Source organism: Hyperolius riggenbachi, chromosome 3 (assembly GCF_040937935.1).
Source record: "Hyperolius riggenbachi isolate aHypRig1 chromosome 3, aHypRig1.pri, whole genome shotgun sequence".
Classification (NCBI taxonomy): Eukaryota; Metazoa; Chordata; class Amphibia; order Anura; family Hyperoliidae; genus Hyperolius; species Hyperolius riggenbachi.
This window is the reverse complement of record NC_090648.1, coordinates 342,670,485-342,696,339: the sequence shown is the minus strand read 5'-3', so window position 1 is coordinate 342,696,339 and position 25,855 is coordinate 342,670,485. Positions and strand designations below refer to the sequence as shown.

Below are 25,855 nucleotides of genomic sequence, written 5' to 3'. Positions count from 1 at the left end.
CTGTGCTGTGTGATCTGGTTTTCTTGTATTCCTGTATTGTCATATTGCTGCATGTCACCCCTAAATATTGTCTGTAACCTAAATTAATGTCCAGCGCTGCGTAATATGTTGGCACTTTATAAATACAATAAATAATAACAATAATAATTTATGTGAAATGCTACCTAATCACTTGAGAGGCTTCCTGATTTTTTTTTTATGGTGAGGGGGGAGGGGGGGGGGGAGTTACCGTATATTCCGGCGTATAAGACGACTGGGTGTATAAGACGACCCCCCAACTTTTTCAGTTAAAATATAGAGTTTGTGATATACTCACCGTATAAGACTACCCCTCTTCCAACATACACCAAAAAATCATATACTGGTGCTGTACTGTATGTGGTACCCAGTATAGAACAGTATATAGTCAATTGACTGGTTGGATTGGTCAACTCTCCCTGTCTCCCTGTTTATCAGAGCGTTATGGAAGAATAGATTGCGCTGTGCCCATAAAATACGCCTTTTTCACCTGTCTGGCCCACCCTTATATCCTATGTATCTCCCTCTCTGCCTCTCAGATCTCGCACATGTGCGCCTGCACCGCTTCACTACAGTCCTCAGCAGCAAGATCTGAGAGACGGTAACAGGATAGGGGGTATCACCCAGGCATCAATGATACCCGGCGTATAAGACGACCCAGAACTTTTCAGAAGATTTTCAAGGGTTAAAAAGTAGTCTTATACGCAGGAATATACAGTACTATCTGGTTGATAATCATCTAAGGAGTGGATGTTGTTGAAAATATCTATTTTGTTAAGAGTTTGTATATCATTGTGTCCTCTGTATTGCCCGTTTACATCATAGAACTGTTAGTATTGGGGGGGTTTTGCAATTGTAATATGCTATAGAATATATTGGCTCTATATAAGTCAATAGGTAGTAATAATAATAATGAGAATTCAAGAAACTGAATGAATGGAAAACACTATACCTTAAGGTACCACTGTATGCACAGGCAACAAACAGTCCTGGGAGCCCTGGATAGTCTTGCAAAATGTCCAGGACAAGGTAAGGCATAAGCTGAGTGAAAAAGTAGGTAAATTAGCGTGCTTTTTAGCCATGTCTATAACCATTTATAATTACTCATAACTTTATCATACTCTAATAAAGAAAAAAAATATTACGATGATTATTTTAAATAGCAACATCGTTGACAGAGGTGAAGTACAATTAGAAAATACACACAATTAACACATGCAGTTACACATAAAATGTATAACTATCTTTATTTTATAAATAAAAAAATTGTACTTAACCTGGCACATAAATCCTAGTGCTTCTGGTTCTCCATTAATTAACTGGATACCATGTAATAGCTCTACCTGGCAGCAATACCAAGGAGCCATATCCATCCAAACTTTGCACTGATGAAGACCAAAACAGCCTGAAACATGTCTGCAAGTTGGATTATATGGCTTTGTAAAATAGGCTAAAAGTGTGCTGTAAACCAGCAGTTCTGGATTCGTGTCTGGATTTTCTGGAACATAAAGGAATTACCGGGGTATATGCACATTCACTTATCGTCCTGAAATGATGTGTTGTGGGAATAACTACTTCATGTGAAGCTGACTATTTGCAAATACCTTCTGTTTTATGAAGGCAAAATTGTATGTACAAAAAGAGAAATGTAAATATTACATAGAAGAACAGCAAGCCTTGCTAAAGTGCATATAGGCAAAATAATTCAATAAATAACATAGTATTGGAAAGGCTATGGCCCGACCCAGTTAACCTTTTCTCCTAAGTGTTCTCCTAATCGTCACATTATAAATAAAATGCCTTTTAAGCCACCAGCAAGCATGAAAATACCCACAATGATTCTGGCAGTACTTTTTCATCTACTTTTAGGTACTTTTTCAATTGCAGAGTGCTGTAAAGCTATTTTAAATAAAAGATGAAAAATGATCTCCTAGGAGGAAACTTAGGAGGAAAAGTGAATTGAATCGGGCCCTATGAGAGATTTATTGTCCTGCCCAAATTTGTTTAAATCTGGGCATAAGTGGATTAAAGGAGAGTTCCCCAATCCTGTCCTCAGGGCCCACCAACAGTACATGTTTTTCAGGAAACGACAAACATTCACAGGTGAGGTAATTAGTGTCTCAGCAGAGCTGATTAACTATCTCTGTGAATTTCCACAAAACATGCACTGTTGGTGGGCCTTGAGGACAGGGTTGGGGAACACTGGATTAAAATACTAAAAAAAAGGGGTTAAGGGGTGTCAGTAATTTGTTTACAAGACATTAGAGTGTATGGGTATCATAGGACATTGTATAGAGTTTTTATGCTTTTGTTGAACTGTGTTTACCTGATCTGGAGCTGATACAAGATTAGCGGTCCATGGATCACAATCTTTATACACGGAGTACATGGCCAGCCCACAGAATACTGCACAGGTCAGAATAGCCCACAGTCCTACTAGGTTCACATACAGAGACCTAAAGATACAAATATATAAGATACTTAGGCAAGTGACACACTATATGCTAATGTGTTTTACAGAGTACTTATATTATGGGCATATAGTATAATATCTCCACACAAACATGACACTTATTAACACGGGAGTGAGGAGGAGTTTTACCACAAACCATGGCACCCCCTGCAAAATTTCATAGGGCTCTCCTCCCTAGGTTTTTCCTACCCTCGATGAACAAGTATGGTTAAACCTCACAAAATTCCTGTCTATCACCACTCCCTCCTTTGACCTGTAACCTCCCCCCTCCCCTTTTTACAGCATATGCAGCCACCAACCCTTTTGGAAGGACACTGGGAGGGCATAGAAAGACTTAAATGCTTTTCCATACACTTAAGAATCAGCTTAGCTGTAGATTCAGTGATAGCCACAAGAGTTGATCTCTTAGTAGCATAGAAAAGAGGTAGGTAGGTCAGGTGATTATCACTGTTATTATAGGGAAAGACTGGCTGGTACCTCCAACCAGCTCCTTTATGAATACCTCATATGAGATTTGAAAGGATAGAGGGAGGAGGTTGGACAGCAACCACAACTCTAGACAACCAATAAAATTGAAATGTTGTTTCAGCAGGAAAAGCAGCTACAATACCCAGCCATGGCAGGTACTTAAATATATTAATATCAAAAACTATATCACAAGTACATTGCTATTTAATGTAAATGTACTCACTTATGCACAAAAAAATGGAACTGAACTTACCGCTAGTTAAAGGAAAACAATGAAGAGAAAAAAGAAACGTTGGACTGTCTGGCCCTAGTGTGTTTTATTATTTTATTACAGAACAAAAAAACACGACTTACATCTTAGCTTGGAATCGAGTTTTGCAAGCGATGTATCTCTGCACCTGTGACTGGTTAACTCCATAGATTCCCGTCCAGGTAAAAGTTCCTCCAATAACAATAGTCCAAAAGGAGTGTCGCTGCAGTGGACACGGATTAAAGCTAAAAGTAATGCAAAATAAGCACAAATAAAATATGCTGAATTTTATTAGCTAACAGTAGGAAAAAGATATACATGTAAAGCCTAGCAACAGATACATTCTTTATCTTACTATTGATAATGTGAAGAGGTTTTAGAACATCTTTTAGGTTTTTACTTCTGTTCTTTGGGAAGTTTTTCCCTTACTTACTATTATTGGAAGGGAGTCTGGCACCTGTTTAGATCTCAGTACCTTCAGTATGAAAACTGGTGGTCAGGGACAGAAAAGAAGGTACAGGATAAATTAACAGCGGATCTGACTTTTCCCCACATTGCAAAAAATTTTATTTGTTGAAAAGTCTGTCCTCTTTGGATGGCTTTAGACACTTCCTGTCAATACAGAAACTAAGGGACCTTTCCAAAATAGAGAGAAAAAGAAAGTATACCTGGCTCGAGACAAAGTTACCTAAGGTAAGCACAGTGCAGGACTGATGAATTTGCTTGCTTCTTCCTGTCTGAAAATTAGACTTTAGCAAAAAGTAAAATTTTTCAAGGAGTGATTATGGGGGGCCCAGGGGGAATGAGGAGAGAAACAGACAAGCACAGAGGTAGTGATTAGCACAAATTTCACATATTCGTAATTTGCAATTACAATGCGAAAGCGTAATGTGACATTGCGGGAAAAATCTTAATTAATTTTGCAGTGGGAGAGAAGAATAGGGAAGACCGGCACTAAATGTGGATTGGCAGGCTTTTGGGGGGTAGAGGTGATCACTCACTGTGCCTCCGGCAAGGTTCAATTGTACAATCACAAGAGAAGAATCCGGGCACCAGATGAGCTGCAAGATTCACCGTTTTATTTCATCCCACCACAAACAGATACACACACTCAGGCAGGGCCTGACAGCTGTTTCGCAAGTTGTAGCACTTGCTTCCTCAGAGACTGGTGGTCTGTGAGGAAGCAAGTGCTACAACTTGCAAAACAGCTGTCAGGCCCTGCCTGAGTGTATGTATCTGCTTGTGGTGGGATGAAATAAAATGGAGAATCTTGCAGCTCATCTGGTGCCCAGATTCTTCTCTTGTGATTGGTTAATTAATTTTGTTTGTATGTATATGTAATCAGGAACAGTAATTTCGCTTAATTTTTGCGTAATTTTGTGATGACTTTATGGGTTAATAGCAAAGCCCCCATACATGTTATCTTCACCAAAAATTGCTTTGTATGTTAAGAAGAATAGTGGGAACAAGACAAAAAGACCTTGTAGTTTGAGAAAATCAATTTTTAATCATGCAAAGGAATTATGGTTTTTAAACTGTCATTTTCTGAGTTTAAAAAAAAAATTCTTTGCATTTTTAAAATCACTTTTAAAATGTTTTAAATCAATTTTCTCAAAAACTAAAAGGTCTTTTTGAAAAAAAAAATTGTTCCCACTATTTTCATTAACATGTGTAGCAATTTTGGTGACAATGGTATGTATTTGCTTTGCTATCAACCGCTAAAGTCGGCAAGAAATGATGAGAAAAGTGTGAGAAATTAAAAACTGACAATACGAAATCAATTGAATATCCAAATCATAATTCCGTATGGCCGTAATTGCAAAAATGTTGCATAATCGTAATTAGCTGATTCCGATCATCGCTACACAGAGGTATGTAGATCCAGAATGATTGTACCTCTGTGCTTACCTTATGTAGCTTTGCCTCAGGTCAGGTATACTTTAATGGAAACCCTAAAGATGTTGTAACCTCTTTCCAGCATATATAAAACTGAAATATTATGGCTCCTGGAGTTTAAAAAAAAGTGCTAGCTGTGAATAATTGTGCTTACTCCCAAAAATTCAATCGGTCTCCATAAAATGAGTCATTGAGAATAGGTTGAATACCACCCTGTACCACCAGCGCTCGGATGATGACAGATGAGAATCCGGCAACCATAATGCCAACCTGGAAAACGTCTGTCCATACAACCGCTTTCAGACCACCCTAGAATATAAAGTGTAAAGAAATGAAGCATATGGAAATGAAGGGAAGGTTATTCATATGAATACAGTAATCTAGATCTAATGCTGGGAATACACAATGAGATTTCACAGTGGATTTACTGTCCGATCAATTTTTCCGATCGATTTTCTTATCTTTTCTTATCAATTTACATTCACTTCTATGAGAAATCGAGCAGGAAAACGATCGAAAATAAGATCAAACATGTCGGAAATTATCTATCGAATCATCTATCTAACACAAAATGTAATGGAGTATTCCCAGCATTAGACGGCTGTGCAGGGATTAATGGTGGGCTTCAGAGATGTGCCAGGTGATCCATGGCCAGGAGATATCAGTAGATCAAATATTTTATAATGGAGAATGGGAATAATTCCAGCACTCGGTGGCTGTACGTGTAGCTGTCAGGATCATGGACTCCTAGGTGCCTTCTGCTTGCAGTGCTTCTGATGAAACCAAGCATTGCCTGAAGCGTGCTCTAGCCTTAAATCAAACACTATATATGCAGAGAACAGGAGGCCGACACTTCTATAACAACAGTTTATTGAAGTCAAAAGAAGGGCACTTACAGTAGATGTGTAAGGAAGTCTAGCCCAAAGACTCCTTACTGACTAGGTGCTGGCTTACTGAACCAAGTTGCCTGTGTTAGAGGCAGAGCTCTTAACCATTACACTATCCAGCTACTAGGCAGGTGATCTTGGATTTTTTGTTTTAAATGGTCCACAGACCAAATAACTTAAAACATCACTTCTCTAGACCCTAGGTTATCATCAACACATGGCATGCACACCCCAGGGGGTACTTAATTTGGCCCCAGGGGGTACTTGTGACTTCTCACAATCAAATTATAAATGATATATAAATATGCCTGATTAAAGGACATCTGAGGTGAAAATAAACTAATGAGATAAACAAAATATAGGTAAAAGGCTGCGCATCCCTGACCCAATACTATACAATTGAATGGTTAATCGCTGTGGCGCACACCGCCCCCCCTGGACTAAAATGTACGCCCGCATCCAAACAATGCAATACTGGTCTATGGAGAAATTTTAGCTTCCATCATAGTTTTGCATGCAAAAATATAGATATACTGGACATCTGCACCAACGTTGAGGTAAATCTCCAGAGCAGATGTCCTAACACTAAACTGACCTAAGTTAAAAGCAAATGTCTTTACCCTGGCAGCAGCTACGCTAAAATGTGTAACTTACATTCAATACAGACAGCAGAAAACAAAGCAAGCGCTCACCAATATGGGCCGCATCTGAATGACTCACCACCTCATATGCACCGCTTAAATAGCTCAAATACACACTCAGCAATCAGACAGATGCAAAACATATGCAAAACTAAACTAAATACTTACCATGCAAAACAGGATAGCACAATGGGTGCTGCTAGCCTGGTAGTTACAGAACTGTGGATACAAAATATAGGTAAAAGGCTGCGCATCCCTGACCCAATACTATACAATTGAATGGTTAATCGCTGTGGCGCACACCGCCCCCCCTGGACTAAAATGTACGCCCGCATCCAAACAATGCAATACTGGTCTATGGAGAAATTTTAGCTTCCATCATAGTTTTGCATGCAAAAATATAGATATACTAGACATCTGCACCAACGTTGAGGTAAATCTCCAGAGCAGTTGTCCTAACACTAAACTGACCTAAGTTAAAAGCAAATGTCTTTACCCTGGCAGCAGCTACGCTAAAATGTGTAACTTACATTCAATACAGACAGCAGAAAACAAAGCAAGCGCTCACCAATATGGGCCGCATCTGAATGACTCACCACCTCATATGCACCGCTTAAATAGCTCAAATACACACTCACCAATCAGACAGATGCAAAACATATGCAAAACTAAACTAAATACTTACCATGCAAAACAGGATAGCACAATGGGTGCTGCTAGCCTGGTAGTTACAGAACTGTGGATACAAAATATAGGTAAAAGGCTGCGCATCCCTGACCCAATACTATACAATTGAATGGTTAATCGCTGTGGCGCACACCGCCCCCCCTGGACTAAAATGTACGCCCGCATCCAAACAATGCAATACTGGTCTATGGAGAAATTTTAGCTTCCATCATAGTTTTGCATGCAAAAATATAGATATACTGGACATCTGCACCAACGTTGAGGTAAATCTCCAGAGCAGATGTCCTAACACTAAACTGACCTAAGTTAAAAGCAAATGTCTTTACCCTGGCAGCAGCTATGCTAAAATGTGTAACTTACATTCAATACAGACAGCAGAAAACAAAGCAAGCGCTCACCAATATGGGCCGCATCTGAATGACTCACCACCTCATATGCACCGCTTAAATAGCTCAAATACACACTCAGCAATCAGACAGATGCAAAACATATGCAAAACTAAACTAAATACTTACCATGCAAAACAGGATAGCACAATGGGTGCTGCTAGCCTGGTAGTTACAGAACTGTGGATACAAAATATAGGTAAAAGGCTGCGCATCCCTGACCCAATACTATACAATTGAATGGTTAATCGCTGTGGCGCACACCGCCCCCCCTGGACTAAAATGTACGCCCGCATCCAAACAATGCAATACTGGTCTATGGAGAAATTTTAGCTTCCATCATAGTTTTGCATGCAAAAATATAGATATACTGGACATCTGCACCAACGTTGAGGTAAATCTCCAGAGCAGATGTCCTAACACTAAACTGACCTAAGTTAAAAGCAAATGTCTTTACCCTGGCAGCAGCTACGCTAAAATGTGTAACTTTGCTGTCTGTATTGAATGTAAGTTACACATTTTAGCGTAGCTGCTGCCAGGGTAAAGACATTTGCTTTTAACTTAGGTCAGTTTAGTGTTAGGACATCTGCTCTGGAGATTTACCTCAACGTTGGTGCAGATGTCCAGTATATCTATATTTTTGCATGCAAAACTATGATGGAAGCTAAAATTTCTCCATAGACCAGTATTGCATTGTTTGGATGCGGGCGTACATTTTAGTCCAGGGGGGGCAGTGTGCGCCACAGCGATTAACCATTCAATTGTATAGTATTGGGTCAGGGATGCGCAGCCTTTTACCTATATTTTGTATCCACAGTTCTGTAACTACCAGGCTAGCAGCACCCATTGTGCTATCCTGTTTTGCATGGTAAGTATTTAGTTTAGTTTTGCATATGTTTTGCATCTGTCTGATTGCTGAGTGTGTATTTGAGCTATTTAAGCGGTGCATATGAGGTGGTGAGTCATTCAGATGCGGCCCATATTGGTGAGCGCTTGCTTTGTTTTCTGCTGTCTGTATTGAATGTAAGTTACACATTTTAGCGTAGCTGCTGCCAGGGTAAAGACATTTGCTTTTAACTTAGGTCAGTTTAGTGTTAGGACATCTGCTCTGGAGATTTACCTCAACGTTGGTGCAGATGTCCAGTATATCTATATTTTTGCATGCAAAACTATGATGGAAGCTAAAATTTCTCCATAGACCAGTATTGCATTGTTTGGATGCGGGCGTACATTTTAGTCCAGGGGGGGCGGTGTGCGCCACAGCGATTAACCATTCAATTGTATAGTATTGGGTCAGGGATGCACAGCCTTTTACCTATATTTTGTATCCACAGTTCTGTAACTACCAGGCTAGCAGCAACCATTGTGCTATCCTGTTTTGCATGGTAAGTATTTAGTTTAGTTTTGCATATGTTTTGCATCTGTCTGATTGCTGAGTGTGTATTTGAGCTATTTAAGCGGTGCATATGAGGTGGTGAGTCATTCAGATGCGGCCCATATTGGTGAGCGCTTGCTTTGTTTTCTGCTGTCTGTATTGAATGTAAGTTACACATTTTAGCGTAGCTGCTGCCAGGGTAAAGACATTTGCTTTTAACTTAGGTCAGTTTAGTGTTAGGACATCTGCTCTGGAGATTTACCTCAACGTTGGTGCAGATGTCCAGTATATCTATATTTTTGCATGCAAAACTATGATGGAAGCTAAAATTTCTCCATAGACCAGTATTGCATTGTTTGGATGCGGGCGTACATTTTAGTCCAGGGGGGGCGGTGTGCGCCACAGCGATTAACCATTCAATTGTATAGTATTGGGTCAGGGATGCGCAGCCTTTTACCTATATTTTGTATCCACAGTTCTGTAACTACCAGGCTAGCAGCACCCATTGTGCTATCCTGTTTTGCATGGTAAGTATTTAGTTTAGTTTTGCATATGTTTTGCATCTGTCTGATTGCTGAGTGTGTATTTGAGCTATTTAAGCGGTGCATATGAGGTGGTGAGTCATTCAGATGCGGCCCATATTGGTGAGCGCTTGCTTTGTTTTCTGCTGTCTGTATTGAATGTAAGTTACACATTTTAGCGTAGCTGCTGCCAGGGTAAAGACATTTGCTTTTAACTTAGGTCAGTTTAGTGTTAGGACATCTGCTCTGGAGATTTACCTCAACGTTGGTGCAGATGTCCAGTATATCTATATTTTTGCATGCAAAACTATGATGGAAGCTAAAATTTCTCCATAGACCAGTATTGCATTGTTTGGATGCGGGCGTACATTTTAGTCCAGGGGGGGCGGTGTGCGCCACAGCGATTAACCATTCAATTGTATAGTATTGGGTCAGGGATGCGCAGCCTTTTACCTATATTTTGTATCCACAGTTCTGTAACTACCAGACTAGCAGCACCCATTGTGCTATCCTGTTTTGCATGGTAAGTATTTAGTTTAGTTTTGCATATGTTTTGCATCTGTCTGATTGCTGAGTGTGTATTTGAGCTATTTAAGCGGTGCATATGAGGTGGTGAGTCATTCAGATGCGGCCCATATTGGTGAGCGCTTGCTTTGTTTTCTGCTGTAATGAGATAAACAATTGTATCTATCCTCCTTCTCCTAAAAATGACTTTCTTTTTTAGCTATGCCACAGTTTTGTTTTCTATTTAAATCTACTTTTCAAGTTTTTACTGTTTTAATGCCTCTTCTCAATGGCACATTAATTGAAGTATGCCAGCGCTCAAATCTATGAACTATTGGCCCTTTATATCTCTTTCCTGCTCTCTAAAGCCATTTTCTGTCAGTAAAGTGTTTTATGGCTGTAATTCCTTATTAGTGAGTGTTACATTATAGTCTGACCTGGTCCCGACCCAGGCAGAAACTGTAACTTGCGTACCTGATTTGTATCTCTTTCAGGCAGAGAATGACAAAAAGGAACACAGTATAGTTATTTGTGCGCTTGTCACTGTACATACACATGTCTATCTCATCATGTCACTTTTCACCTCGGATGTCCTTTAAGTATTTATAGTTGGTTAAAAGCATCAATGAATGTCTGAATCTGAAAAGATCTATACAGAATTATAGAATATTTGTAACAAATATAATTGCATCAAGGGGTACTTGAGATAATGTTACCCACAGTTAGGGGTACTTGGCCACTGCAGTCCACAACAAGATTGGATACTCAAACCTACCAAGGCTTACAGATTGTGCTTAAAGCTTGTATACTGTATATGTAAATTAAACAAACCAGTTACAAAAGTAACTCAGTGGTCCTGTTTTAAAACAGGATAGACAATACAGTATGTCACATAATGGAGTAAGAAAACAGTATGAAGACTAAAGACTAACCATTGTACAGTAGAATGTGCAGACCACTCCAGTAGCCACAACAGCACCCCACAAATCAAATCCAGTGACTAAAATAAGCATAAAAATAACACAGAATTAAAATACGGAAATGCTTTGAATCTTGGATACATTCTATGAACATCGAATATTGCAGTTTTCTGATTATCCCTAGTTAATGAGTTCTGGAACTTTGGTCTCTAAACTTTGAAATGCATGTCAGAAAATTTATGTAGAGCTTGATAACAGATTAACTAACAAGGAGGAAATGAATTTATTATGTTTGGCACAAACCTACACAATTATTTCAAAAGTCTCCCTTTCCTGTAGAATTAAGCCAGTGGGTCACTGAATGTTAGTTTGTCCTGGAAATGTTATTGATTGCAAACAACTAGTTCAGAAAAGAGAAAGTGATTTTTTTTGTAATTTCCTCATTCTTTGCCTGTACATTCAAAACAACAAGTTTTACCCCATTTTTTGTAGTTTGGAGAAGTTTCAGCAGCGAGGACACTCATGCAGACATTTTACGATCAAAATTTCAGGATTAAACAAAACGATAAGCTATTGGGTTTCCATGCAGAAAACTATATTGTCCTATTTCTGTGACCTAAAATCCAATTATGGGAGCTGTTGGGAATTTAATCTAATTTGATTACGGGTTTATTGTGATGGAATGAGAGAGGGCATGTTGTTAAAGGGGCCCATACACTGGTGGATCTCAGCCATCGATTGATTCTATAGAATCGATTGACTAGAAATTGATTTTTTCAAATCTACCGATCGATTGATTTGTGGCCGATTTTGATCGATTTCTATGGATTTGATCTATCTGCCAGGATGTAAGATCTAGGTCGGTCTGCTGCTGGCAGCAGATTCATCGCCCATAGAGATGCATTAGATCTAATGGTCCAATAATGCATTTAGATAGATTTCTAATAGATTTCATTCTGAAATCTATTGGAAATCTGTTCTTAGTGTGTGGCACACATCAGATAGATTCCTGTCAGATTCGACTTGAGAGGCATCTGATGATCGAATCTGCTGCAAATCTATAAGTGTATGGCCACCTTAAAGAGACACTGAAGCGAGAAAAAAAATATTATATAATGAATTGGTTGTGTACTATGAATAATTACTAGAGGTTTAGCAGCAAAGAAAATATTCTCATATTTTTATTTTCAGGTATATAGTGTTTTTTCTAACATTGCATCATTCTATAATATGTGCAGATTACACAACACTCAGCATTCAAAATTATTCTTTCAGAGCAGTCTGTGAACTAATGACCTCTCCTCTGGGAGAGAAAAAGTAAATAGTTCAATAACACTTGAGATAATAAAAGTCAGATAACAGCCCTCTCCACGACTTTGAAAGTAGCAGAGCTTAATTGCTTTTTTGCATAGAGATAACAACTGGAGTTTCTTAACTCTTCCTGTACTGGAAACAGTAATGTATCTGATGTTAATGTTTTATTTATTAGCTGTACTACACATACAAATCATAATATCATAATTTTTTTTCCGCTTCAGTGTCTCTTTAAGTCAGCTAGTAGATTGATGTATAGTGAGGTCTATAGGTTCCTGGAGTGGAGACCTGTTGGTAAGTAGTGGGTCTTCCCCAAATAAGGTATTGGATTGAAGAAATAATATGCTCTTAGAGAATATGGTATGGCCTCTATTCCTTCCTTTATTTGCTCTTCCTCAATGGATGTGTTTTGAATTGTTATGGAACAAAATGTAAGGAAAAATGGTTTTGATAAATAAAAGAATCTGAAAGAAAAGATCCAATTATGTGGAGAAATATGTAAATAATGGCAACATATAGTATTTCCTTGGGATTGATGTTTGAAATGAAAACATCTTTACCTCACTGTTAGGAGTACATATTCAAATTCCTTTTTCTCCTAAGTTTTCTACTAGGAGATAATTATTCATTTTCTGTAACTTTTCAGCATTCTTTAATTAAAAAAAGTATAGGTGAACATGTACTGTCAACATTATTCTGGGTGTTTTAAAGGGATACTTGAGACACTGAAGCGAAAAAAAAAATATGATATAGTGAACTGGTTGTGTACTAAGAATAATTACTAGAAGATTAGCAGCAAAGAAAATATTCTCATACTTTTATTTTCAGGTATATAGTGTTTTTTCTAACATTGCATCATTCTATAATATGTGCAGATTACACAACACTCAGCATTCAAAATGAGTCTTTCAGAGCAGTCTGTGAAGTAATGACCTCTCCTCTAGCAGAGGAAAAGTAAATAGTCCAGGAACAGTTGAGATAATAAAAGTCAGATAACAGCCCTCTCCACGACTAACTTAAGGCCCATACACACGTCGGATTTTTGCGAACGACCCGTCGTTTGAACGTTCCATCGTTCAGTCGTTCGCACGTCAAATCCGACGTGTGTACAGACTATCGTTCAGGTGATAAGACTGGTAAACCAGTCTTATCACGTGAACGATAGTCCGTACACACGTCTGATTCCGCGTGCGAACGACTGAACGACGGGACGTTCAAACGACCCGTCGTTCAAAAAAATCCGACGTGTGTATGGGCCTTTAGTCGGAGAGCTTAATGGCTTGTTTGCATAGAGATAACAACTGGAGTTTCTCAACTCTTCCTGTACTGGAAACAATTACACTGATGTATCTGATCTTAATGTTTTATTTCTTAGCTGTGCTACACATACAAATCATAATATCATCATTTTTTTTTCGCTTCAGTGTCTCTTTAAGCCTCCTAAAAAAAAAAAAATGTTTCACTTACCTGGTGCTTCTACCAGCCCCTGCAGCACCCTGTGCCCGCGCAGCCACTCACCGATGCTACGGTCCCCCGCCGCAGGTTAGTTTTGTGGGCCACTCTGCCTGCGCATCTCTGGCCACACATATTCTTGTTCAAGTTCTCGTTCCCGGGAACGTGAGCAAGGAAACTTTTTTTTTGGAGGCTTAAGTATCTCTTTAAAGGCAATTTTATTAATAAGGAGTAAAAATTATCTTCTAGGAGAAAACAATAGGAGAAAAAGTGAATTGAATAAGGGCCATAGTCTTATGTTGCTCTCTAAGGCCATTTTTTTTTTGGGGGGGGGGGAAGGGACCTTATTAGTATCTTTTTGGGATGTCATAGTAAATTGGAGTGCCAAGAAACACACACAAACATAGGAAAAACATAAAAATGTAATGCAAATAATGTCCTGGATGAGATTACAACACAGGACAAAAATGCTTCTCGTTTTTTATAGTGTACTGCCAATTTACCCTCTTTTTCTACCTTGTTTTGCCTCATTACTGCAAAAGAAAAATAAAGCATACATGAGATTAAAAAAAGGTCTAATGCTGGGCATACACAGCTGCTGGGGAGGATTATCAAAAGAATATCAAGAATATCAAGAGGGAGAAACAGGGAAAATACAGAAGGGATATAGACGAGTGGAACGAAGGTGAGTTCTACGACTACCTTCCAGGCAGGCAGCAATCACGTTCCCGTGGTAGGGGTGGGAGGCCCCACGGAAGCGAGGAGGGTGAGGAGGAAGGAGGTGGAGGCTCTCCAGCATCGTTGAACTCAGGAAAATCGGTTGTTTTTTTAGACTAAAGCGCCGACGACAGCGACACAGAAAAAGAAAAGAGGCCAGACAAAGGAAAAAGGAGAGGGAGAAAGAAAAAGAGAGAGAAAAATTTAAAACCTATATTAAGGGTTCAACCTCCCCGGAAAGGGAAGAATCACCCACAGACATAATGTGTCAGGTGGAATGTGAAGATGTTGAACTCGACAGGGGTTCCCTCGTGACAGTGAAAACACGGGGGGACACCAGTCAGCAAATTAATGTCATTAACCTCTCTGATTTCTCCTTGGGCCCTGACCACGTTTCCCTTCTCTCAAAAGGTTTATCTTTCTCCCCAGTGCAGGGAGGAGATGAGTTTGATATTCAAAAAGATTTCCAGATGTTCATTAGGAGACTGAACCTTCGGGTAATGTATGATCACCCTGACCAGTACAGTGAGGCCCCCCCGGAGCAGAGCTCAGGACCTGTATTACAGGATGTGTTTTGGAGTTTGAGTGAGAGGGAAACCCTGCGACATTTTCAGGAATTGAAAGATTTAGGATCAGAGGGAAATGGGAGGAATTATGACAGTGAGGAGCCTGATGTAATCGAGCACGTACAAATGCATGTTGGGTCCAAGTACATGCCGTCCCCCTATCAAAATCAGGCTTTGGGTATTTTTTCGGATCTGGTCACTCAGGAATTTAGAAAGCTAAAATGGCAATACCCCAGAAATCAGGACAACCTGACAAGTGGTGAGAGGACTGCCTTAATGGAATTAAAAACAGCAGATAACTTCTTCATTAGGCCTAGTGATAAAGGGGGGAAACGTGGTCTTGAGGTCCAAGGAGGAATATCTGGCCGAGGCCAATCGCCAGCTTTCTGATGAGAATACCTATCGCGCATTAAAAGATAAGCCCTATGATCGTATTGTGGCGTCAATAGCCTGGTTGATGATGCTGGGGAGGCCAATATCTTGGATTCCAAAGAAAGGAAATTTCTAAGGGTAGAGAATTATCGGATCCCAATACTATATCTTATTCCAAAAATTCACAAAAACGCATCAAAACCACCGGGTCGTCCGATTGTTAGCGCAATCGGTGGCCCTACTGAGAAGTTAGGCAAATGGCTTGATGCAAAATTGAAGGGACTGGTGTTTTCGCTCCCTTCCTTTGTGCAGGACTCCACAGATGTGCTCAGACTCCTCGGAGAGGTCCGGCTCGGCCCCGGTGACATCCTTGTAGGAATCGACGTTGAGAGTTTGTATACGTCGATTACCCACGAGGTTGGCATCGGGGCTGTTCGTTTTTTTCTGGAGGATGCTAACCCTGATGCGCAGTAACACAATTCGTTCCTTGTTGAGGCGTTGAGGTTTGTGTTAGAGCACAATTGTTTTATATTTGGCAATTCCCACTATAGGCAGGTGCACGGCACGTCGATGGGGGCGGCATGCGCGCCTGCCTATGCCTGTTTACATCTAGGCCAGTGGGAACGCCAGGACGTGTACCCCCTCCCGGGGTTTGAGCAACATGTCTGATTATGGCTCCGTTTTATTGATGATGTGCTGGTGGTGTGGAGGGGGGACATGCGGGAACTTGATTCCTTCATGTGCCAGCTAAACAATAATGGAAGGAATATCACCCTGACTTATACCGCGAGTGAGACAGAGATTTCATTTCTGGACTTGCGTATAAGACGCGGGGGCGACTGTTTGTACACAACTACATTCCGCAAACCTACAGCAGGCAATACCCTCCTCCACGCCGCCAGCCATCATCCTGGTCACCTAAAAAACGGAATTCCGGATGGTCAGTTTCTGTGCTTGCGCAGGAACTGTACACTTGAGAGTGACTTTGGTAGAAAAGCCTTAGACATGTATGACCGCTTCCGGGAGCGGGGGTACCGTCATGATGTGCTCTGCACCGGCTTTGACAGGGCCAGGATGCGAGCAAGGGACGAGTTGTTGGCTGGCAACACAGGCCGCCCTAGAGGCAGGCCTGATAAAAAGATTGAACCCCCCCAGATTTATAACACCATACAATGTCAACTGGAGGAAAATCCAGGAGATCCTATCTAAATTTTGGCCAATATTGCAGACCGATCCCGATCTGAAGGGAATTGTTGGTGAACGCCCATTGCTCGTAGCAAAGCGCGCACCTAACTTGAAGGACGCATTGGTAACTTCACAATACGTCCCTACAGTAACGACCAACTGGTTAGGCCGTAGCAAAACTGTGGGAATGTTTAGATGTGGCAAGTGGGTTGCGTGTGAAGTAATGGTGCAAGCCAAAACCTTCCAAGATGCATCTGGTAGGAAACAATGGAAGATTAGGAGCTTTATCAATTGTGATAGTGAATGGGTCATTTATCGTTTGGAGTGCCCATGCCACAAGATATATGTAGGACTAACTACCCGCAAGCTAAAAACACGTGTCATGGAACACATATCCAATATTAACAGTGGCCTCCAGGACAATGGACAATACAAGAGTTCCGTTGCAGAACATTTCTGCCAGGAACATGATGGCGACCCAAGAGGCCTGAAAGCAATGGGGATTGTTTCAATCCCAATGAATAGGAGAGGGGGAGACAGATTAAAACTATTGAAGCAGCAAGAAAGCCGGTGGATTTACCTTCTGGGGGCTATGGGGTCAGCAGGACTCGATTGTGAACCGAGTTATGCCCCATTTCTGCCCTAACCGGTGACGACCTCCATACTGCTGTCTTGGGAAGCCATTTGTGATTGGAAAGGGAGAGGGGGATGAGATATCCCAACTGTTGATTTTTTTAGCAAGCAGAGGAAATATAACCCAAACAATCTAAGCATGGAAACTCTATGTGTCCCAATTTGGGAAATAAGACATACATATGCATATATTGAATCCCCTTCCTTGAATTCACCTTCTATCTATGGGTGCACACGAAGGCATCGAGAAAAGGAGCAATATGTGAGCCCAAACGCGGAAAAGACGCCGCCTGAACGCGGATCTGAAACTTTAGCTGGTACATAAGAGTTGCCATGGATACCATCAGCAGCGTGTGACGGTGTTGAGGTGGTGCGCATAGACTTCCGCATGTACGCGGAATGATGACGGACTGAAGGACTCCCCGCCCCGTAACTGATGGGTAGAAAAGACAGACTGTGTAGCCAATGGCAAGCCACGTACACCCTGACGAAGCCCGCAAGTGGGCGGGCGCAACGCGTCGGTGGGCGGGTCTGAATCACGTGACCTGGAGCGCTCCTCACGGCTGCAACATCACGATAGCAGGACACGGCATCAGTGCGCGTTCCCCGCCATACGGCAACACAGCAGAGCGGGTGGAGCAGATGCCTTAGAGCCTATGCTGTCCGATGATCCGTACCTTGGTGGTGAATTGTTCAAATGACATCGCAGTGACGGTAACTGAATGACTGAACTACTTATGGTGAGACTATCTGGACTCTGTTATAACTAGCTTGCAAGCTGAAGAGGATTCCGATTGCTCTTCATTATTAAGCACATACTACTCTCTCCCCCTCTCTGAAGATACGGCTAAACTGGTACCGGTACCGTTAGGGGTGGTTAAGTGTGTGGTGCGTGATGAAGGTGCGGATGGTGGTATGCTCAAAACAGGCTACTTTTAATTGATTTCAATTTGGCTACACATGATTGGATTTGGTGTCACAATAAAGCTAATTTTCTATTTTTGCATATACCTATGATCTCTCCCATTTTTACTGCTTATAATACTATACATCATATTTTGGTGGGGCTGATCCCTCGCATTGAGGTGTGGGTATTACAATTTAAGGTGGCTGTTGAGATAGGCAAAGTTTATTTATGATTTTGAGGATTATCAATCGAGCCTGATGGCTTGATTGATAATATCCGACGTGTCCGATACCCCGCCGGATCGATACTTTGCTCGATACCGGCGGGGAGAACAATAGACTAAACGAGCGGCTAATTAGCAGCCGCCCGCGGGGACAAGCTGGGATCGATCCACGCGCACGCACGGACGAGCGGGGATGCGCCGGCATCGAGCCAGAGGCTGGATCCGGCACATAATCGCAACCATGTATGCCCGGCATAAAATAGCATTTTCTGTAACTCAAAATGACCATTTAACAATCTCGCAGAAACTTGAAATAAGTCAGTTAAATACAAAGATTAGATGAATTCAGTTTTTTTAAATTTTCCTTTTCTTCCTCATTGTTTGCTTGCTCTTTAGCACAGCTCTATTCACTGCCCTAATGATGTGTCAGCAGATGATGAGGAGTAAAGAGAACTGTTTAGACCTGTGACTCCAACCAAGATGACAATAAGAAGTAAAATGCAGGTCCGGCAGCAAAAAAGAAAGACAACAATAATACAGGAATGTGTGCATGGACATTTCAGGATATAATGAAATAATTGTGGTATTTGGCTATTGGATTTCAGCCTGGCCAAATATAAAGCAGTGCCTTCCTACTTCAGGGACCGAAGACACATTCTAAGCAAATCATATTGGCTTTCCTCTTTGAGTTGGGCTTCATTTTTGCATTACACAAGAGACCCCCATTAGAAGTAATGTAGGTTCTGTAAAGAAAGTGACGCATGTTCTTGTTGCCATAATAAATGTTTTTGCTTGTCATTTACTATATTATAACTTGTCAACAATGTATTATGTAACTCAAGCACCAACTTTCCTTTACAGCATATACCATTTAGTTACTAAATGGCCTTTTATGTACAGCAAGATTGACTAAATACATCACTGAGTAGAGGCCATAAATTGAGAAAGTGGGTTGTGGCATATGCTGAGCATCCCAGGAGAAGCTAAACAGGAGCTCAGGGGTGCAGGGTACAATTGCTGTACAAATCCATGCAGTGAAGGGATAGAGAGCTCTCTGGGGCTGTGCTGCACAAATAGAAAGGTGTATAGTTGTTACTGTCAAGAGTTTTTGGCGCATGATAATTTCTAGTTGAACTTGATATACAGATGTATTTTTTCAGCCAAACTATGTAATTATACCAGTAATACCTCTGTTTACTACCCTCTCCTATTCTAACAAAAACCTCCTCCCTTTTAGCACATAACACTAACCTACCCCGCCAAGCCTAACACTAAACTGCACTCCTGTTCCTAACACTAACCTCTCCCCTCTTCACTCCTAACACTAACCCCCCCCCCCCCTCCACACCTGACACTAACCTCCCCCCTCATAACACTTAACACATACCTCCCTCTCCAAGCCTAACACTAACCTCCCCTCACCTGCTCCCAACACTACCTCGCCAAGCCTAACACTAAACTGCACTCCTGTTCCTAACACTAACCTCTCCCCTCTTCACTCCTAACACTACCCCCCCCCCCCTCCACACCTGACACTAACCTCCCCCCTCATAACACTTAACACATACCTCCCTCTCCAAGCCTAACACTAACCTCCCCTAACCTGCTCCCAACACTAACCTCCCCTCTCTCCACTCCTATCACTAACCTTACCCTCTCCACTCCTAACACTAACCTCCCCCCTTTATCGTGACTCAGCTGATATGTGAGCTCGGCTGCAATGTAACCAAACTCCTTACCGATCCTTGCACCCTTCCTGCTGCTATCTGAGTTTGGCTACACTGCAACCAAACTCAATACTGTTCTGCTCTCCATCCCCACCGCTTCTCCCGACAATCCTTGTGCTCATTTATGTTATATCCGAACGTCTGCACCAAATGTTACCCCAGGTATCACTGTCGCAAAAAATAAGCACCTCAGCGCACCATACCCCCAAATTTACATTGAGGGCACTGTGAAACAACAATATATTAACATTCTCTTGTGCTGAAGAGCTCCAGTGAGTGAGGAGCTGCCTTTCTGCATTGTATCTCTTACCTTGGTTCAACGCCAGAGCCGGAGCATAAATGACAATTCCAGTGTACAGAACCTAAATGCAGAAAGGAGATAGAATACATGAAGCAACATAAGAAGGGGGTTGTCCCATTTTGTTTTTTAATTCAAGATAAACCTTCAGACAAGAAACCAAGAGAGGTAATCATTAGAAGGATTACATAACAGCTGAGACTGGCTCTACCAATAGAAAACTCTACAGTATATAAACAGTTGTGCAGTCAGGCAAAACACAGAGATTTCTTTAGCCAGAATACTTTTTTTCTTCAGAATACAGGTGGCCATACATGGGTCAATATTCCCAGCAGCGTATGGACATCTTCACAGTGCTTTAAAGTTGTCCCCCAATCATACAATCTTGATTGTACAATTTTAGCAAATCTAGAGTAGTAGGGTAGTTTGAGTGACTATGCTTTGGATGGATTCTTTAGGTAGTCCTTTATATTACATAGAAGTTATAAGATTGTACAATCGAGATTGTATGATTAGTGTGCACCTTAACAGATGCCTTTGTCATGTCATGTCACTAACTGTCCCTCAGAGGAGCTCACAATCTGATCTGCAGATGGAATCAGTGTGATCGAATTTGCTGGTGACTAGCTAACCTCAATATATCCAATCCAACTGGTCCTTGGGCCAGAGGGGCCCCGAAGGGCCCTCCTTTAACTGCAGTTTTAGCTCTCTATTGGTTCTGTGCTGGTAACATTCATATCTATAGATGCTTTGAATAGTGGTAATTATTAACAAACTGTTCCTCATCTCCTTCTTGCACCTCTGACACTGTGGTCGTTATTGGCAGGTTTTGGTGCGCTGTATTAATTGTTATGTATAGAGTGCTTGGGGGACCCAATGTAAAACTTGCACTGAGGCCCACAGCTCCTAAGACACGCCACTGGTACCGCACATTATCATAAAAGAGTTCACCGAAAAAGGGTACTTATTTCTGCAGAGGGCACTTTTCAGCATATTCAAAGTTGATGGTTGCACTATCATCATGTACCAGTTACAATCAACAAAACATAAAACAATTTATTAACTGCAATAAAGTCATTGGAGTGTGCAGGTAGGGGCTGATGCCTACAAGATAAAACACATTATGTAGCTCTCTGTGGTAAAGGTGTAGACTAATCACTTGTTGTTGGCCACTAGCCACAACCCATTCACACACTAAAGAATTACCTCTTGTCCCATTTCTACAGCTACCCCTAGTTATTCACTGTTATCAGAGGAAAATGTGAGTGTAATGAGTTTCACTGCAATAAACACAAAATGGTGTACCATATATAAAAGTAGCTATAGACAGGGAAGTTGGTGGCAGTTTATTTTAGTATATGTGATCTTTTCAGATGCAGATGCATATTCCATTACTTGAGGGTGCTCAGTAAAAACAACCCTTAGGGCTAGTTTCTGCTAGGAGTGATTCTCAGATTTTTATTGCACGTGAATTTGGACGGAGAAACACATCCTATTAAAATCAATAGGCTGGTTCTGAATTCGCATGCAGTAAAAAAGCGGTTGGTCAGAAGTAAAACAAATCGCATAATATGTGCGAATCTCTGTGCCGTGCATGGCTTGACTAGAGGAATTCTGATGTGTTGCTGCATCACAGCAAGTGTCAGCATCCATCAGCTCAAGTGAAAACAGCTCCTGCTATGACAGTGAATGCCCCATATTATTATTGTGTATTTATATAGCACTGCTTTACACAATGTATATAGTCATGTTACTAACTGTCCCTCAGAGGAAGATAATAGCAATGACTTTTTCTTCTGATGCTACCACCCAACCCCCTACAACAGCAACATGGACATAAGGCTGGTATGGTTGGGTAATGCTGCATTTGTGCCTATTGTTGTTGCAAAAATCATTCTATCTTTTACAGTTTTTGATGTACCTAAAGTTCACCCAGCATGTGCACTGTTATAGGGAGGTTGAGTGAACTTTGACCTTTATAAAATGTTCGTTTTTTTCAGCACAAATGGGCACAATTGCGGCACTACCCAACCAGAGCAAGTTTCATGTCTGTGCGCCTTTGTAGAGGGCTGGGTGACCTCATCGCCTGGAAAAAGGGGACCAGCTGATCGGCAGTGGAATCACTCCCTTCATCCTCCTGTGTGAAAGAGGCCTAAAGATGAACACACATACTGAACTAACAGCTTTGTATACTCTCTACCATCAGCCATCTACATGTTTATCTGGATTGTGTGAAGAACTGAAAAACATAATGCTCATTTAGGTATATGTTTGATGTAGCAAAAAGGAAAATGTTAAATGTTAGGACATGCACACCCTTAGACCTATTAGAGTGCACACACACACACACACACACACACACGCACACACACACACACGCACACACACACGCACACACACACACACACGCACGCACGCACGCACGCACGCACACACACACACACACACACACACACACACACGCACACACACACACACGCACACACACACACACGCACACACACACACACACACGCACGCTTTCCAGACTACAAAACAAGTAATGATAATAATATTACTTACTGTTTGAATAATAAAAAGGATTGTTCCAAGCAGTCGGACAAATTTATTAAAGCGGAGTTCAAGGTACTGTGAGTAAAGACAAAAAATCCAGATATTAACATTCATCATTTAGCAAAAATAAGCTCTGAAAAAAATGCAATTCCTATTGAATTTGTAGCAAATTAAGAATTTCCATAATTAATAGTAAAGTGAAATCCCAGCTTTGGCAGCAGTACACTCTATGCTCTGTTTGGGGTACTGTTTCTTTAAGACAGAAATCCCTACTGTACTGCCTGAGTAACTAGCTGTACATTTCCAACACCTCTACTACTTCATGGACCTGGTATAATCTTTGACACCAGGTACCGTTAAAAACACTGTGAAATGACTGTGTTTTATATGCCCACAAAAACAAAGTAAGCAACATAAAATTATGTTCTCCATCTTGCCAATAAAAATGGAATTCCCCTTTAAGAGGCCAGTTGGTTAAAATAATTTACTGTTAGTAGCGTTAGTCTTTATGGTTCCCAAGAAAGAGGCAAACATTAACCAAGTGCTTCTGAAGTCTCTGGTGGACTTGCAATTATAAGTATTAGGCAACAGACATATAGAGAATATACTGCCCAGAAGATCACATTTTATGCATTTACTGTCTTAGTAGTTCTGGACCCAAAAAGCATCAGTAGTCATTTTATAGCTAAAAAAGACTGCACTACATGTATAATTCACCTACACTGATCACCTATTGCATATTACAGTTTCCATATGGTAATTGCAGCTATACATTTTCTATATGTAAATAACATATTCTATTTGCCCTTTCATTACATCTGCTACCTGTAAGTAAAAGACAATGAAGTGCATGCCTGTCTGTGCAGAATGATTGGCATCTAACAGTGCTTAATTATTGTGTAATATCCTCACACTGTACCTCGTAGGTGCTTGTGATCCCCAGTCTGTAGAATACCGGCAGGAAGACTTCCGATGAGATAAGTACTGTGAAGGTGTAAGCGATGGCAAACACGCTGAACATAGCACCAAACCGGTACACCTCAGCAGGGGTGCCCAGCACCGTCACGGCTGACATGAAGCTGGCAGTGAGGGACAGAGCCACTGGCACCGCAGTCATGCTTCTGCCACCCATCAGGAAGTCTTTGGAGGTCTTCTGTCCGCCACCTGCGAAGGCATAGTAGATGCCAATGACAGCCGAAATGACTAGCATCAAGGCGAACACCACATAGTCCCATACAGAGAAGGTCCCGATGGCCATGCTAGGGGAGTGTGGACGTCCAGCAGCAGATAAGTAACAGAGGTATAATGAAGCAGCAGTGGCAGGTCAGAGGTAGAATGAAGCAGCAGACAAGTAACAGAGGTAGAATGAAGCAGCAGTGGCAGATCAGAGGTAGACTGAAGCAGCAATGACAGATCAGTAACAGATGAGAATGAAACAGCAGGTACTACTAGTCAGCAGCAGAGATCAGAGGTGGGGGTGGTACCTGTGATATCTCTGGACTGTTATATATGCTAATTAGCTTAGAATACTGCTAGGACACTCATTACCTGGGTCAAGCTACAGGAGGATCACAGAGGGACACAGTGTACTCCGATCCTGCTACACTGCTATGAGCAGCACAGGGGGGCACAGTGTATGTGGACCCTAATTCACTGCTAGGGGCAGTACAGAGGGGTACAGTGTAAATGGAACCTACTACACTGCTATGGGCAGCACAGGGGGCACAGTGTACACATACCCTACTACACTACTAGGAGCAACACAGGGGGGCACAGTGTACGTAGACCCTGCTACACTGCTAGGGGCAGCACAGGGGGCACAGTGTACGTAGACCCTGCTACACTGCTAGGAGCAGCACAGGGGGCACAGTGTACGTAGACCCTGCTACACTGCTAGGAGCAGCACAGGGGGGCACAGTGTACGTAGACCCTGCTACACTGCTAGGGGCAGCACAGGGGGCACAGTGTACACATACCCTACTACACTGCTATGAGCAGCACTTGGGGCACAGTGCACTCAGATCCTGCTACACTGCTAGGAGCAGCACAGGGGGGCACAGTGTATGTGGACCCTAATTCACTGCTAGGGGTAGCACAGAGGGGTACAGTGTAAATGGAACCTACTACACTGCTAGGTGTAGCACAGGAGGGCACAGTGTACACATACCCTACTACACTGCTAGGAGCAGCACAGGGGGGCACAGTGCACTTAGACCCTACTACACTGCTAGGGGCAGCACAGGGGGGCACAGTGCACTTAGACCCTACTACACTGCTAGGGGCAGCACAGGGGGGCACAGTGCACTTAGACCCTACTACACTGCTAGGGGCAGCATAGGGTGACAGTGTACTCAGACCCTACTACACTGCTAGGAGCAGCACAGGGGGGCACAGTGTACACATACCCTACTACACTGCTAGGAGCAGCAAAAGTAGCAGCTGAGGAAGAATACAAAGAGTTTTGCTACTATAATAAGAGGATACAAGTTAAAGGACAGCAGCTCAGATTACAGATGAGGTTAGAGAGAGGCAGAAAAAGATGTGCAGGAACACTGGGATAGGCAGAGGAGGAACTGAGGAGAGAGAGAAGGGGATGAGCACAGGATTTATAAAGTCACCAGGCTCAGCAGGTGAGCTCTAACCTACTCCTCCATATGAGATAAAACACATCACTTCCATTGTCTGAAATATGCAGACTTCTCAGTGGTGTTAATTCACTCAGGATTGATTAAAAGGAGACATGACCTACCAAGCAGTAATCCACTAGGAGCAGCCCACACAGATGTTATTGTATTCAGATCCACAAATGGACACAATGCAAATTTTAGGGGATATGAACTCTACATTTATATGATCATTCTCACACAGAAAGCCTGATTAAA

General features: G+C 41.7%; 1 protein-coding gene across 1 annotated transcript in view; it reads right to left on the bottom strand.

The window, feature by feature from the left end:
* LOC137561502 (sodium-coupled monocarboxylate transporter 1) overlaps positions 1–24,320 on the bottom strand; it is a 54,201-nt gene extending 29,881 nt beyond the window's left edge. Inside the window, exons 1-8 of the mRNA XM_068272804.1 lie at positions 23,893–24,320; positions 22,983–23,048; positions 20,433–20,484; positions 11,039–11,106; positions 5,260–5,414; positions 3,314–3,454; positions 2,345–2,474; positions 971–1,059 (exon numbers count right to left, since the gene is read on the bottom strand). Of these exons, the coding sequence (XP_068128905.1) occupies positions 971–1,059; positions 2,345–2,474; positions 3,314–3,454; positions 5,260–5,414; positions 11,039–11,106; positions 20,433–20,484; positions 22,983–23,048; positions 23,893–24,231 (1,040 nt within the window). The 5' untranslated portion in view covers positions 24,232–24,320. The remainder of the gene's footprint in view (positions 1–970; positions 1,060–2,344; positions 2,475–3,313; positions 3,455–5,259; positions 5,415–11,038; positions 11,107–20,432; positions 20,485–22,982; positions 23,049–23,892) is intronic.
* Between the last annotated feature and the right edge of the window lie 1,535 nt (positions 24,321–25,855).